This window comes from Durio zibethinus, chromosome 22, assembly GCF_047325235.1.
Source record: "Durio zibethinus cultivar Kanyao isolate XHJ-2024 chromosome 22, ASM4732523v1, whole genome shotgun sequence".
NCBI classification, from domain to species: Eukaryota; Viridiplantae; Streptophyta; class Magnoliopsida; order Malvales; family Malvaceae; genus Durio; species Durio zibethinus.
In genome coordinates, this window is record NC_143183.1 from 2,787,593 (window position 1) to 2,804,237 (window position 16,645).

At 32.7% G+C, this 16,645-nt stretch overlaps 1 protein-coding gene and 2 pseudogenes across 2 annotated transcripts; 1 reads left to right on the forward strand and 2 right to left on the reverse strand.

The window, feature by feature from the left end:
* Positions 1-1,207: 1,207 nt before the first annotated feature.
* On the reverse strand, positions 1,208-8,490 carry LOC111307710 (membrane-associated protein VIPP1, chloroplastic-like; annotated as a pseudogene). Its single transcript, XR_016331892.1, has 11 exons — positions 8,214-8,490; positions 7,348-7,469; positions 7,126-7,236; positions 6,785-6,849; positions 6,608-6,689; positions 5,374-5,448; positions 3,581-3,651; positions 3,406-3,488; positions 2,699-2,763; positions 1,988-2,062; positions 1,208-1,607 (listed from the first exon to the last, which is right to left on the reverse strand). The product of XR_016331892.1 is annotated as a membrane-associated protein VIPP1, chloroplastic-like (transcript).
* Positions 8,491-9,714: 1,224 nt separating this feature from the next.
* Positions 9,715-11,584, forward strand: LOC111307711 (polyphenol oxidase, chloroplastic-like; annotated as a pseudogene).
* A 3,239-nt stretch (positions 11,585-14,823) lies between these two features.
* On the reverse strand, positions 14,824-16,645 carry LOC111307712 (uncharacterized). The gene is made up of 5 exons (XM_022905823.2): positions 16,529-16,645; positions 16,002-16,096; positions 15,458-15,913; positions 15,316-15,371; positions 14,824-15,207 (listed from the first exon to the last, which is right to left on the reverse strand). Exons 2-5 carry the CDS (start codon positions 16,057-16,059, stop codon positions 15,016-15,018), a joined length of 762 nt encoding a protein of 253 aa, XP_022761558.1. The 5' UTR covers positions 16,060-16,096; positions 16,529-16,645; the 3' UTR covers positions 14,824-15,015.

The window sequence follows — 16,645 nt, forward strand, 5'->3', positions numbered from 1 at the left end:
TCATCTTTGAAAAAGATTGTATTTACGTGGCCTGAGCTGAAACTATAACTCCTTTGATTACTTTGTGTGAAGTATATGATGAAATATGGAGGCGAATGGGGTATATATATATAGGAGAGGTGGTTGGAGTTGGACCCTAGTGAAGGTGTTATGGCTTGGTTTTTAAGAGATTACGTGTTGACCAAGGAGTTTTTGAACCAGTCATGAAGGCAGAAAAAGGAAAGATAAAATTAAAGTGAAAAGGGCTTGGTTTGGTTTGTGCTAGGAAAGGGTGGAGCAAGGTTTGGGATGTTGAATGTGTCAATGGCCCGAATTGTTTGAACACTTGAATTTATTGCATGAAGTGCCCTTTTCCATGACTTGGGATATGCAAAAAGTTGGTTTTTGTCATCCTCTAGATACTAATTATCAGAATAATACGTAGTTAAAGATTAAAATAAATAAAATCTTTATTGTCTAGATTTAAATCCGTTAAGACACTATGACAAGATAATTTTATGTTAATTCATTAAAGCTAACATAAAACAATATGTTCCAATTGATTCAACAAGAAAATTTATCTATAAAATCAAAGAACAAAAAAGTTTTGGTTTTATTATTTTTTAAATTTGACTAAGCAGGACTGTTACTAATTGCTTAATTAAAAAGGAGTGGTGTGCAAGAAAAGAATGAAACTCTTGCTAAGAAGGAAGCTACTGTGATGTCACTTGATTTTCCGTCCAATGACCGCAATATGCATTGATTTTTATAGTTTCCCTCAGCTAAAAGTTTTTACACGTATCCTTTTTCTTTGGTAAGCAATTTCTACGGTGTCCAAGGCTCCCAATCGTACATTGCCGTGACGATTAGAGAAGGAATTTTCAAGCCACATTCATACAATCTGCCTATTTTTAAACCGTCATTTTCATTTCTTAAGCAAAATTTTCAGCCATTGAATAGCCTCACATTGGGCAATTGAACGAAATTTGTGTACTTTACACTGATTAATGTACCTGAATCAACTGAAATATTGCAAATCTCTCCTTCCTTGCTTTCATTCAGAAGAGACAGTCAAAAAGTAGCCAACCCAAGCCAGGGAATCGAGACTCAGTCCTTGCATGCCGTCTGTAATTGACGACAGCTATCGTTTTGTTGCTCACATACATACAAAACTGTTGCGGCCAATTCTGGTTTTGTCATGGTATGCATAACATACTAAAACACCTAGTTGCCAGGAAGACTAATTGAATAATTAACAAGCTATTGAATACAAAATCCAAAAACATGGGTCATTGCCGTAGGTGCACATTAGGTTATGAGTGCAACATGACAATGATCACCTAGTGTAATACACAAAGTATGTACATAACCATCCAAAAATTGCTATGGTTGATTGAGTTTGGACTGCAGCTATACAGAATGATCTGTTTGGACTCTAGCTTACTGACAGTCGGAAGAAGGTTTGTTCTTGAAATAAAAATTCAAAGATTTGGGTATCGAGATCAGAAAGTTTAGAAGTCCTTTGCCTTTTGCCTCAATTCGTTGAGCTCCATTTCAATCTCAGCATCTCGATATGGAAACGTCTTGTTGCTGGCAGAAACGGTTCTTCCAGGTGGAAGCTCTCCTTTCTATTAGTCAGAAGAACAGGAAAAAGAAAAATTAAAACATCTCAAAAGGTTGAAATTCAAGACACTTCCTTCCTAGAGCTCCATGGCTCACAGCTGGAAGAACCACTTTGCGGTTTTGACCGAGGGAAAACTTACTATCACTCTTTAGTTGCCAAAAGAGACCAGGGAAAGAAACAAAAAAAAAGGCAGAACAATTCTGAATGTTCAGTCAATTTATTTTTTGTCAATTCTAAATCTGATTCTTCACCAACAACCAGAAAGAGCTAAACATATTGTTAAAATTTAATTTTAAAAGCCTAGTCTAGGGAAAGTTATAAGTGAGAGAAACCTAATCCTATAATACAGAATTCCATTTTTCATAAAACAAGAATGAGATGTACCTGTGAGCTACCAGAGAGTTCCTTTTTCAAATTTGCAAGATCATCGTCAACCGATGTGCTCTCAAGTAATGCAAACTGCAAATTTAAGTAACGGGTTTATTAAAGAATCAAAAGAAGTAAATTTGTGGAAAGGAACTATCAAGTACATGATCAGAAACATCAAATTATCAGAGCAAAAGGGTGCTACAAATGTGAACTGCACTACAAAGTAGTCTTGTATTCTTATTATGAATTTTCAGGTCATAAGACAATCCAGACTATGAGAAGCAACTTTTCTGATGAATAACTAACTATAATTCTAATAATTTTTATCATAAATTCACGAAAACTTTACTTATCCCTATTAACATGACCTCTTTCATGGTACAACTACAGAAAACAATCGCTACCATATCTAATTGACTTTCCATCTATTTCAAGGAAATTACAGGAAAACCTTTACCGTCTATCATATCCTTGGAGAACCTCAAAAAAAATATTTCAGAAAGTAAGTTCCAATTTCAGAAAGAATGAATCAAAGCTTAAATCTACAGCTAAATTAACATTTCCTAGCAAAGCCATCTGGAAGCTATTAACACCATTAAATACCTGGCTAGGAGGGTCACCAACAACAATGATGCAAATTATCAAATATCAACAATGGAAATTTGGCCATAGAACATTTAAATCGAATCTAAACAATGCCAAAAATAAAGATAGAGCAGTCACTACCTTCCCATCAAGATCATCAGTGGTTAACTGCCCCAGAGCTTCCGCTTCAGACTCCATTGCCAAAACTGTCAAAAGAAGAAGGCAAGGAAAAAAAAACATATGAGATGAGTTCAGATCAAATCTAATTCTTATAGATTGATTATCAACCACAATAAATCTGGGAGATAGTTAATCTTGAGTGATCAAGAACTGCATTTAGCATGGAAGGATCACCAATCACCAGGTGCATGACAAGGATGATTTTAGATATAATAAGATTATTAATAGCACCACTTCTTATGAAATATTTAGTTCAGAAAATGATAGTTAATTAAACATCAGCATTTCACAACTAAGAAGAGAGAGTATACCAAAAAGGACGCACATATCCAAACTTTAGAACTCTTCACATCCCTTAGCAACATAGATATTTTTTTAACTCAGGAAGCTTCTTCACACCTCAACTTCCTAAGCTTGAACTGGAGATATTGTGTCAGTCTACTGGAACAAATTACCCAATAATTTGATTGGATGAGATTTTTATGTTTAAGATAGGTCTCATTATAGAAATATTGCACAAATTACACCTTAGACGGTTATCACAGGGCTAAAAAAGCTTTACTATGTGCACTTTCCATCATGTCAAAATTGCAATCTTACTAACCCCGAACCATGAAGTAATGGGATTCTCACGTGAAACAAAAGCTTCCAAGCAAAGATTAACTCACCTTTCTCTTCCATCTTCTCAAAAGCTGCTAAAGCACTGCTAGTGTTGACATTTCCCACCATCTCATTTACTTTAGTTGCAGTTCTGAAGTAACATCAAAGTGATCATGACCAGAAAGTTCAATGTGATAAAACACAAAGAAAAAGGAGGGTACCAATGGGAATAGTGGAGACTACCTAGCGGACTGAGCACGAGCTTTCAAAGTGTCTTTCTTTGACTTTGCCTCTTATATCTTGCTCTCCAGAAGCTACACAAAATGGAATTCAGGTAATGCAATCATAACAAATCCATCAATGTGCAAATAATAAGAAGATAAAAAAAAATGACTTGGATAATTTTCTTATTACAACTATTATTTATTTATTTATTAAGTGTTTCATCAATTTTATTTTCATAAAAACAATATGCTAAGCATGTCATTTACTGAATCAGTCATAATTCTAAAGCAAAACTTATGCCTTAGTCTAAGAATTTATATGATAGGCTTCCTAGTTCATTTATTTCCATATTTTACCCAATATTTATCCAAAATAACTCCAAGATGCTGTTAGGAGGCACTCAATTCCAAGGCAAAATGTGAGATGGATTTTGGAAAAATAACATTATAATAGGATTAACTCTTAAAATTGGGGATACAGTCCAAAATTAGTCCTTGTTATTAAGATAATATGAAAAGATTTGCACGAGAATGAAAGCAGGGCAATGTCTCCCATACCTGTTTCAAAGATGCTCAAATTCCACTGTCTCATAAATTTTCAGTGATTATTCCCCTAATTTTCAAAGATTTCATTAGCATAAGAATTTTTATTGGTTGAGACACACCACTAAAACCTCCATTCGATAGAAGAAACAAACATCTTGTCATTCATTCAGAAACCTTCCGCCCCTAACTGCTCTGAAACTCACTTTTTGGTTTATCTTTCTAAAGACTTGATACATTCTCCTTTTCATCACTTTCAAATGACTGCTACTGTTCATTTTATCACTGCATAGCCCACTCATATCATATACTTTCATTATTCAATATACCACCTTACATCACTAGTGCCTAGCCATAATCACATAGTGCAAGTTGATGTTATTACCCCATTCAAGTTATAATAGTTCACATTCTACCACTGGACTTTAACTCCCAAATTTATTCTCATCTTCAGGTTCTCTCTTAATTCCATAAGGTTACTTCTTTCCTCTGTGACAGTACTTCACAAACCTTTCATGAAATCAAGAGCAAATTATACTTTCCAACAATAAGGTTTGGGCGAAAATCACTTCTAATCCCATAACTTTAGAAGTTGCGCCTAACACTCTGGTCCATGATGATGATAAATGGGGGTTTATGCTGTTAAACTTTAAATGATCTAAAAGGGTATAAAAGATTTCTGCCAAAATACATATGCAAAGTGCAATCTCCGTAAAACCATACATGAAAACAAAACGACCTACAAATTATATTAGAAGGCATATACAGCAAAATAGAGAGGTTAATTTGTCAGCTAGTAGATATCTTGCAAATTCCCTACACATTGCTGACACGAAGCATCACTGATAATTCGGCCACTTGGCATTGCAGCTAAAACTGCTCCATTCTTTTTTTCAGTTTGATTTATTATCTCTAACTACTGGATCAAATATAGCAAGATAATAGTTCAATTCCCTCACCTAACTTATTCCATGTTCTTATTTAACCTATAATCTATAACACCAAGATCAAAAAAATAAAATTACAACATTCTTTCCTCCCTATTCCTCACAGCCTCTTTGTTTCAAACAGATCTTTAACCTTTAGGCTTTCATGTCTCATTCACCAACACATAATAATCATCTGTCTGTATTCACGACAAACATTTCAACACAGTGCATTTCAGACCTAAGGCAATATATGACATTCACAATAAAATTCCCGACCAAATTATCTAAATGAATAATATTTGAGAGGAATTAATAGTAGTAATGATAAATACAAACATACCCGTGTGTTAGAGACAAGATTCTCAACAACCCTTTTCTGTTGATCAAGTTGTGCTTTCAATGAATTAGCATTATCCTGCAACAAAAAGGACATCAAATATTCAATCAGAAAAAAGATATCTCTTTTAGGAACTATGAATTAAAGTAACAGTTTCTAAAACCAGGAAAAAAAAAAAAGCCATTTTCAATCCCTAGAAAATTCTATGCATCAGCTACACAGTCTAAGCCATTCAATCAGGTTATTATGCTCGCTAGTGGTTTTGCAACTTTGTGTTGTTGAAACAAGCCTATGTCGGAATGCCATGAATCTCATTTGGCATATAATTTTATATGGTTTGTAGTTTATTTTAAATGGGTTCATATGGCTACCACATGATAGCAGTTCTTATAACGTACAACAGGAAGGGAAATAAGGAGAAATTAGAGATTAGAAGGGAAAAAGAAACAATAGAGAAATTTGGGAGAAGAGGAGTAAATAGAAAGGACATATCGAAGAACAAAGTCTGATTCCAAAAACTTAAATCTCAAACTCTCAATAATCTAAATACAAAGCTAACAGAAACTGAAATAACATAAAATACTTATATCTAAACCTTAAATAAAGGGAAAATACCAATTTTAACCCTAAAATATCCTACAAGCTGGACATTAAAATTAGACCCATAAGAATATGATAAAGCAATTGAAATATCCTAAATGCCTTTAATTCTTCAATCGGCATTTCTTTTTTACCTGCCATCAACTCATCTTCTCTTCTCTATTCTTATTCTTTCTCCCTATAAATTCAGTATCCTTTTCTAACCCTCCTCTACTTTTTCATGGAGCAAATATGCTAGAACCATAAAAGCCCAAGCTCAGCATTATAAACCTCATATGTTTTTCTTTGTTGCAACCCCAAATCAAACCTTCCCCTTACATTAAAATAGTAAACTCAAAAATTCCAATCACACCAAGTCACTGACTATTGGGCTAAACTACACCAAGTTTGTTAATCTAACTTTCCAGTTTCTCCAAGCCTTTCAAGACACAAAATAGTTCAGGGAAACCTTTGACAAGGGAAATTTTACCAGTTATATATCAAATTCTAGGTGTCATATCATCTTGATGAAATCAAGTACTCAGAAGAAAACTTCATGAGTGTTCTTTTACAAATTTAGAGTAAGAAATTGTAGATATGGATTGATTTTATAATGATTGCTCAAAAAAATATATTTTCTAGCAAGATGAAATCTTACAGCATAAGATTTACGCCTCTTGAGGGCTTCCCGTGCAAGATCCTCTTCTCCTTTCTGAAGAGCCAACTGTGCTTTACGGTACCTATATGAAATCAAAACTTAATGGGGACACCTCAACACCAGCATACACTGCAGACTAAAGAAGAAAAAAAAAAAAAAAACTCCTTAATCAATCACCAATCTTCAGAAGCCTGTTGTGCAGCTTTGTACTTATTTTCCAACCGCTTTTGAGATGCTAAAACCTTCGAAAAAATAAAAAGGATAACTTGTGCATATGTAAAGTGGGAAGAAAATTACACAGAAAGGCAGAATAGAAAATTGCATAAAAATATAAACTTCTAAAACCAGCTAGGCATCCATAGTTGACTACATATGCAATGCAATTATGAAACAAAGAGAACAAAAGAATAGAAAAATCAATGAAAAGGAAGCTGAGAAAAAGGAAATTAAGAGAATTGAAAGAAAGGAGCTAAAAGACAACTTACGAAACTCAAGAAATAAAATATTATGAGGCTTACTTGTGCCGTGGCCTGTCTCATCTTCACCAAGTCATCATTCATTTCAAGCACAGCTTGATCTAAGATTTTCTCTGGGTCTTCAAAGGAACTTAAGAGTGCATTTGCATATGACTGCCATTATCAGTGAACTGAGTCAAGTTATAATTATAACACCTCAAAAGTTGGAATCTGAAGCCATAATATAAGTACATTAATGTATAAAAACAATTCCTAAAATCTGACCTTAACAACTCTAGCAAAGCGATCAAAAAGATTCATGCGCACACCAAGGGCACCTCCACCTTGTCCATGACAATGAGATCTTCCTGGAGGGGTCCTTATGATTGTAATTTTTAAGGCGGCCACTGTTTTAAAAAAAAGGAAAATTTTGTTAAAAGGATAAGTTAACCTTCTTTATATGTTGGTGTTCAGCTCTTTTAGATGAAGTCATGTACTAGAATAAGAAAATGTCCTATTCCATTTAATTTCAATCTTTCATGTTACTCCCAAATCATCACCTAGAATGCAAATAATATAGTCAAACAATAGAAAAATGGGATGAAAGATAAACTAGAGAAAATGGAAATTAAAGAAAATGGATTGAAAAGATGGTGGCTCACAGGACAAGCAATTCAATGTTTCATTACCCAAAAAAAGGCCCTTATTTAAAAGCTTACATAATTGCAGGAGAATTGAACAAATTAATTATCAATCTTTTATATATCATTGAATTGGTTTAACTTTATTAACATGTAAATCATATAAATGCTATTACCCACAAAACCATTTCTGCTTTAACAAAGTTAATGTCTTTAAGAACCCATGTTGATTCACCACTCAACAAAGCTTTAGAGCTTCAAATAAACCATGAGCTTATGACCCTAATAAACCAGCTGCTTATAGAACAAAGACATTTATCAAATAACATTCCATGATAACCCTCTTTCTCACTACTCAAGCTATCAAAAAATGTAAAGCAAAAACTTTTTTAAAGAAAAATTACAAATTTGATACGTCCCATCATAATAAATATAAATTTACTGTCTTTATAAGAAAAAAAACAAATACCCATTAAAATTAAAATTGAGAAAAATCAAAAGAAAGGGTACCCCCGCCATTGAAGAAGGAAGAAGTGAGTGGTTTCTTGACTAAACAGAGGCTGTTACTAGTCGTGGAGGTTGAAGAAGAAAAAGAAAAAGAAGCAGTGGGTTTAAAAGGGAGGTTCAATCCTGTAATTATGTGAGATTTGACGACCATTTTAAGTTAATCGGAAGAAAATTTGAAAAGGCTTTTTGCTGCGAGAAAGAAAGAGATGATGATATCAGTCTCCTAGCGAATAGGCGTTTTTAGTTCTTTGATTTCTGTCTGGTGCTGCCGAAAAAGTTAAACCGGATTGGATCGGCCGCTGTTTTTTAATAGGGAGGTTCAACCGGTTCAGCTTGTCGATTTAATGATTTTTTTTTTTTTGAAAATCAATAAAATTAGATATTGCAATATAACATTGTTATTTATTATTTAATAGTAGTAATTTCAATTTTCAAGAAAATTTAGATTTTTTTTAATAAGGTGTTGCTTGATAAATTAAATTTTTTAATATTAAAAAATTAAGAATCTAAAATTTTAAGTATTTACTCTTTTTTGTTTTAAATTGTTAATCTTTTACTTATTTTCACAAAATTTAAGAAAAAAAAACTTTGATTTTGATATATATATATATATAATATGAAATTTTTATTTTTTTTATAAATTTGATATTTCATAATTTTTAATGTTAAAATGTAAAAAAATCCTTAAAATAATTTAGAATAGAAAAAAAATAAAATATTTAAGTCTTAAAAAAATAGTTTTAAAACATTAAAAAAATAGACAAAAAAAATGAGATGGAGATACACTTGTCTAAGAATGGAATTACTTGTTCAAATCCAAAAACTCGACCAATATTTGAAAAAGTTTAAATGAAAATATCAAGTTTTTTAAATGAATTTTAAATGGGTCGGACACAAATAAAAAACACGTTTAAAAAAGGACCAAACCTTAGTTATTGTAATAAAACTTAATCCAACTTGGCTTGATTAATAAATTAAGTTAGAAGACAAACATATTCCTACCATCCAAATAGCATTTTTTGTTTTGGAAATTAAAAAATAATAATAATTGAAATGACTAAAGCGTAAAAACCAACTAACATTAACTATAATCTTTAATACTATAAGATTATACATGATATAATGTTATTATACATATTATAGTTAAGGGCATTATATAAGGGTTTTTATACATGGCATTTTACTCATGCATGGAAAATTATTTTTTTTATTTATTAATGAAATTACATAATATGAGATGTTAATATTTCGCATTAACAACCCCAAAATTCATCGATATAGTAGTTACATTTTTCATATAATTTTATTTCTTGCTACAATTTTCTATCACATTTTTCTATATATTAATGGTTGAATGTTTCGATGATAGATGTTGAGACGAAATCCACAACTTGTAGAGTGAAAATGATCACTTTGAAAGTGATTACTTATGAAAACCATATGGTTCATGCATGAACCATATATGTTGTGAAAAAAATTATCCGACCGAGGATGAACATTTGTGAAATTGGGAATTTCCAATTCTAGAAATTCAAAGTTTTATAATCTTTCCTCAACAGCTAATTACAAATTTTCTTTTGCAAAGTTCACTATAAATACAGTTCAAGGTCTCCCAATCTTCTTCATAGTAATAATAATAAAAAAAAAACCTATGGCTTCTGGTTTTCAATCATCAGCCACAACCATTTCTATCTCAAATTTCCTTTCAAAACATCCCAAATTTCCATATCAAGAAACCAAGTGCTAAGTTCATTCCAAAAGTCTTATCATCCAAAGCCACAAATGGTGATCACCAAAATCCTAGCCCCAACAAATTTGATAGAAGCGATGTTCTGATTGGCCTTGGATCATCAGGTCTATATGGTGCAATCAGCTCCAGTGCAACCTCAGCTCCAATACCTGTTGCTGAATGTGGCAATGTAAGCATAAATGATGGTGTAAATATCAATTGTTGACCACCAATGTCAACTAAGATAACAGATTTTAAGCCACCTTCATCTTGGAATTCGCCATTACGTGTTAGGCCTGCTGCACATTTAGTTGATGATTCCTATGTTGCCAAGTATTCCAGGGCAATGGAGCTTATGAAAGCTTTTCCAGCCAATGATCCTCGTAGTTTCATGCCGCAAGCAAATATTCACTGTGCTTACTGTGACAGGGCTTATCACCAATTGGGGTTCCCTGATGTTGAGCTTCAAATCCATAACTCATGGCTCTTCTTTCCATCCCACAGATACTATCTTTATTTCTTTGAGAAAATTTTGGGAAATTTGATTGATGACCCAACTTTTGCTGTACCATTTTGGAACTGGGATTCTCCTGCTGGTATGCAAATGCCTGCAATCTATACAGACACTAATTCTCCACACTACGACCAGCTCCGGAATCGAAACCATTACACACCAACCCTGGTTGATCTCGATTACAATGGCTCTGATGAAACTATTACGAAGGAAGATCAATTGACAATGAATCTTAGAGTCATGTACAGGCAGATGATATCTAAGACCACTAAGCTTTTCCTAGGAAGTCCCTACCGTGCACCTGATGAGCCTGAACCAGGGATCGGCTCCATTGAGGACATTCCTCATGGAACGGTTCCCGACTGGTGTGGGGATAACACTCGGCCGCTTCTCAAAGACATGGGGAATTTTTACTCTGGCGGATGAGGCCCCATTTTCTATTCGCATCACTCGAATATATATAGGATGTGGAACATTTGGAAGACGTTAGGAGGAAAGCGAAAAGATTACAATGACTCGGATTGGCTTGATTCCTCGTGCCAAAGTTCGTGATTGCGTTGATAGTAAAACTTTGGGATATGTTTATCAAGATGTTGATATTCCATGGCTAAAAGCAAAGCCAACATCTCGAAAACTCACCAAGAAAGAGGCGGCAGCAATAGCTGGTCCTGGAATGGCTCTAGCAGCAGAAACAAAGAAAATGGTTACAGATACCAGTGAATTCCAAGTAGTTTTAGACAAGGTAGTGAGTTTTAACATTCCAAGGCCAAAGAAATCAAGGAGTAAAAAGGAAAAAGCAGAGGAAGAGGAGACATTGGTAATAGAGAAAATTGAGTTAGAGAGATGCATCAGTGAAATTTGATAAGTTTTTTAATGATGAAGATGATTTGACAATAGGGCCAGAAAACACAGAATTTGCAGGGAGCTTTATGAATGTGCCTCATAAGCATAAGCATGGGAAGAAAATGAATACATGCTTGAGGTTGGGGCTTACAGATTTGTTGGCGCACTGTCCTACTGCAATTAATATGGAGTGGGAGGAAATTTCTGTATTGTGTGTTTTTATAGAATTTTATTTTCGTTGGTTACTTAAAACAATAAGACTTTTTCATCCACGACCTTTTAAATTTATGGATTCATCCATTAAAATTTGACTTGTTACGTCCACAAATCCACATCATGACAATTTTTCTATATTAAGATGGATGAATTGAGAACAAATTTAAAAGGTGGTAGATGAAAAAATTGAGTTTTTTAAGTCAAGAATTAAAAAAAATTAAGAAAATATTAAAAAGAAACTAACGATGCAATTTATTTCAGGAGTGGCTTACAATGGAACTAATTCACTTCAATGAAATCTCTAAAGTTACTATTTACCTTATGTGGAGCCCAAATGTTCAACCACTTTCTTTAGAAGGTGATTTTCAACAAAGCGAGGTTTCATTCTCAACACTTTGTAAATTTTTATTCCCTAATTTCTTTCAAGTCTTGACCTCCTCTATATATATATATATATATATATATATATATATATATATATATATATTCATACATATGATAAAAGTGAAAGAACCTCATATTAAAGCGTGTTAGTATAAATCTTAAATTTAATTTAATTGATTCATATAATTATTATTAAAAGATAATATTCAGTATGTAAAATTTAATTAAATATCAATATTTATAATTTTTTATTTTTAAATTACGTCTTTGATATATATATATATAAATTGCTAATGTGACAATTAAAAAAGGAGTAATTTAAACTTATTAGTCGTATTTAATTGTCGGAGCTTAATTAAGCATTTGTTTTTAGGAATTTCAGACGAAACTATCTTGCTTAATTAAATTAATCAATCAGCATAATAAACTGTTATGTAGGTGTCTAATTAAGACTGAGCTAGTAGTTACGTTTAGAACTTTTTCTCCATCCAATTAGAGAAAATAAACAGCTAGTTGAAGTTGCCACACATGGTTGAAATTTGAAATTTTGACAAGAAAAAAAGGGAAATAGTTGACAAGCGAGGGAATGAAATGATGCTTTTGTCTTTTCTTTTATCTTGAGTTGCAGGGATTGATTTATAATCATAAAAAGTAAGACTTAAACACTACATCAACAAATTATATTATTGCTGATAAATTATTTTATTTTATTTTATTTTATTTTATCATTCAATTCAAATCAATTTAGATTTTAATAAGTATCGATAATACTTTTTAACTCAATAAACGTGTTGAACGAAACTTATACACAATAAAATTTGAATATAAATCTAAAGATTCAAAGCTTATTTTTGTAATATTCAGCTGAAAGTGATTTTATTTTATTTTTTTATAATTAAATATATGCATGCACTAACAAATTTGGAGCTGAGTCTTCACGGAATCTCAACTTATCTTTGCATTAAAGTTTCAAGATAATATATTATAATTAAGATACGATAAATTTCCAATTTTGAAAGATTTCATCTTAAAATGTTTTATAAGACTTATAAGTGCTGAATTAATATAATATTCATTGTTATATGCTGAGAATTATTAAATGTTGGAAGATCTTTTATTAAATTTTTTATATATAAAAAAATTTGACTTCATAAGGAAGTTACCTCACTCCGATAAGATTACGAACGGAATTAGATATGTAATTTTAAAAGAAATATCACAAGATTATTGTTTCTTCAAATATTTAAAAGAAAAAATGATAAACTAATTTTTTTACGAATTACAAATTGATTTTTCTAATTAAAGTAAATCTTTAGAATAAATTTAATAATTCGTGTATTCATATCATATAAAATATTGAAATTCATATATTTATGCCTTATTTTATATAAAAATTACATATTACAATTCATATTTGACATAAAAAAATAAAATATTTTTTTTATTTTATTAAATTCATATATAATTATTATTAAAATTTTAAACCGTATCACATTCATATCTTATTTTGGTATTATATCCGTGTCGTATTTTAGATTTTCAGATCTATTTTAGAAAATATATATATATAATTAACAAAGATATATAAACTATTGTATCCATGGAAGACAAATTAACCAAAAATATACTCATATAGTATCAAATCTAAAAGGCATAAATATTCATTAGGTAATAAGTATCACAAAGATTATGACTCTCTCGAGAGCAAGAATATTTTCAAGAATCATAAGCTTGGTTGATGATTCCACCATGAAGTTGGCATGGAAAATCAGATCATTCCTCAAGAAGATACGTCAAAGCAGCAAGTACTATCGTTACCATCGCCTTGTGAATGATGAGTCTGATCATGGCGTTGTCAAAACCATTGACGAAGCTCCTACAATTTACGTCTCAGTTTACGTTGGCAAAGAGGGTAAGAGGTACGATGTTCCTCTCATGTATCTTTCGCTTCCAAGGTTCCAGCAAATGATGATACGATCACAAGGAAACGATGGTCTTGACACCAATCTTGATAGACCCATCATCATCGATTGCAGGCCCGAAATCTTCGATCAATTGTTGCAGCTTTGGAGCTTTAAATGGGACTTTGACGAAGGGAACTGTTTTATCTTCTTGAAAGAATTCGAGAAATGGAGTCGGATGAGACAGGAACGTTTGACTGATCATGCAAACCCAAGAAGAACAGGCGAAGGAAGTCTTTCTTTTTGTTATTAATTTGTTCCATCTTTTGGTTTCCTTTTCTTGGAACGATTTTAGATATGTGTCCTATGTTGATTCGTTGGATTATCCTCATTAGAGTATATGCATATGTATTTTCCAAAAACACTTGTCCCTGATGGCTAGATTAGGGGAAATTTTCATTGTTCCATTGAAGAAAAAGGTTTCTTAAGAACGAACTTATCCATGTTAGTTTATATGCTAATTGTAAATGAAGTTGTAAATGAAGTATGAATATGGCAACAGAGTTCGTTAAGTTAGTAAGATTCGAACAATTCATTTGCAAGGCTTAGATTCCACTACTACTGCCAACAGTCTGTGATTTGTAAATCCAATGTAAATCGCTAAAAAAAGTATGAACAGGAACATGCGAGAAGTGGAAGAGATTACTGGAATTAATATCCTATTGATTCTTATCAAAGAAAAGCAGGATTAACTTGGGCTGTTCAAATAGGCACGGGTAAACGGTATTGCTATAGCACTTGGGGTTATGGATTTTCAGTTTATGAGGGTACCATGGGATCTGTAGTAGGGAGAAAATCACAAAAACAGGCAGAGCAGTGTTGAAAATTTTTAACGTTGTATTTACTCAAACTCAACCTTTGCCACTCCAACTCTTGTCATCACAGTCTAATAACTTAAAACATAAAATGTGTAATTAGATTGATATCACTTCACAGTTAACATCTATGATGCAGAAGTAAACTGGATAGCAGGCAATTCAACAAGATTTTGCAGAAATAACAGCCGAATACAACATAAGTTGCCACATGTTTACCTACTAGCAAAACAACTGCTGTCCAGTACAAGCCACAATAAAACAATTTGTAATACATGGGTTACTTCTAACACGCTACTAGGTAGAATTGACAAAGAGGCAAAGGATATCAATGCTTTCACCATTATGGTGATTCTATCAACTTAAAACTGAGAATGTACTCGGGATCATTCCAGTGCATGTAATGGTCCAGTGGCTCAGGACTTGGTGGGGCAGAGTCAAGTTTCCTTGACAACTTATGCTTTGGGGGAGACAGATCTTCAATCAGCAGCTCAGTCATCTGCCCAGCTTCAAAGTTCCTTGGAGGACTCATCGGCTGTAACAGAAGTAAACTAGCATTCATTAAGACAATCCATATGCTAAAGCTGACCATCATTATAAACAACAACTAAGATGGGAAAACAAAAATGAAACAAAAACTGACCATCATTTTGTTTGACATAGGAGGTTCCTTTGCAGATGCAGACTGTTTGGAGAAATCTAAACAAAAACATATATAAAAATGTAAGTATCCAGCCAAACACTAAATCATAATAGACATTTGAACATGTAACAATTTTATTTACCATCTAATCCAAGTATCCGCAAGAATTCATTCGTGCTTATAGCTCTTTTCTGCGCTTTGATGCATTCTTCATGATTGTGCAGATATCCTTCCTGTGCAATATCTTTAGGTTGATTGGGATCCTCAGCCAAAATGCTTAACTTTTCAGTTTGATTCTTCTTTGATGTCTCCTGCAAGCATGGCTTACCCGAATTTGAAATGTCAGAGAGAGCTTTCCTGCCACCACCTTGCACTTTCTCTGAGCCTTTAGAAACACTCTTCTTCTTGCTTGAATCATGTGTGAGTTTAGAGGCACCGGTCTCTTTCTCAGTGAATGAAAATTTAGCATTATCCTTTTTTGATGTCTGATTTGGGGTTGGAATCACTGAATTTGATAAATCACCAAGAGGTTTCCTTCCACTAATACCACCTTTCCTCGGCGCTTTAGAGATATTTGCCTTGCCTGCAATAGAAGCACCTGTAGAAGGCACTTCCAATTATCAAATTCAACTGGGAAAAGAATTACTAAACAAACAAAACAGAACAGAAAGTGTTGGGACTAGTACCATTGTAGTGAATAGTTAAATTCTGATCTTGAATCAAACCAACAGTACGTGATGCCATCTGAGCAATTTGCTGATAGAATCCAAATCAACAGTACCTAAGACATGTCCAATGCATAGAAAAGGGAAGACAAGTCATGGTCTAAGAGTCTAAGAATGTAAGAGACATGAAACTCAAACAACATCAAATTCATAAAAAAGATCAAACAAAGTACTGTACAAGGGAGAAATTTTCCTTTTCCTTTTCCTATCATTTCTCAGAAACCAAACAGAAATTCTTGTTTTAATGATTTTCCATTTAGAAAAAATGTAACCCAACCCCTTTCCATTCTCCACCTTAAGTTAATAAAAGAGAATAAAGAAAACAAAAACTTAAAATATTTGATAAAGTTTTCTCAATATGAAGAGACGTCACTTATCTCTTTCTACCACTAAAATTATACAGAATATTTATCTTGAAGAAATAACTTCATCGAGAAATTAAACCAAAAAAAAGAACTGTAAAAGGGGGTTTAAGAGACAAAACTCACAATGGGTTTTCGATGAATCAATTGTTCTTGCTCTTGATCTGCAGTTTCAGCACTTCGCTTTCTTTTCTGGGATTCTTTTTTTTTTTTTTTCTTTGAAATTTCGATTATGGGTACTTT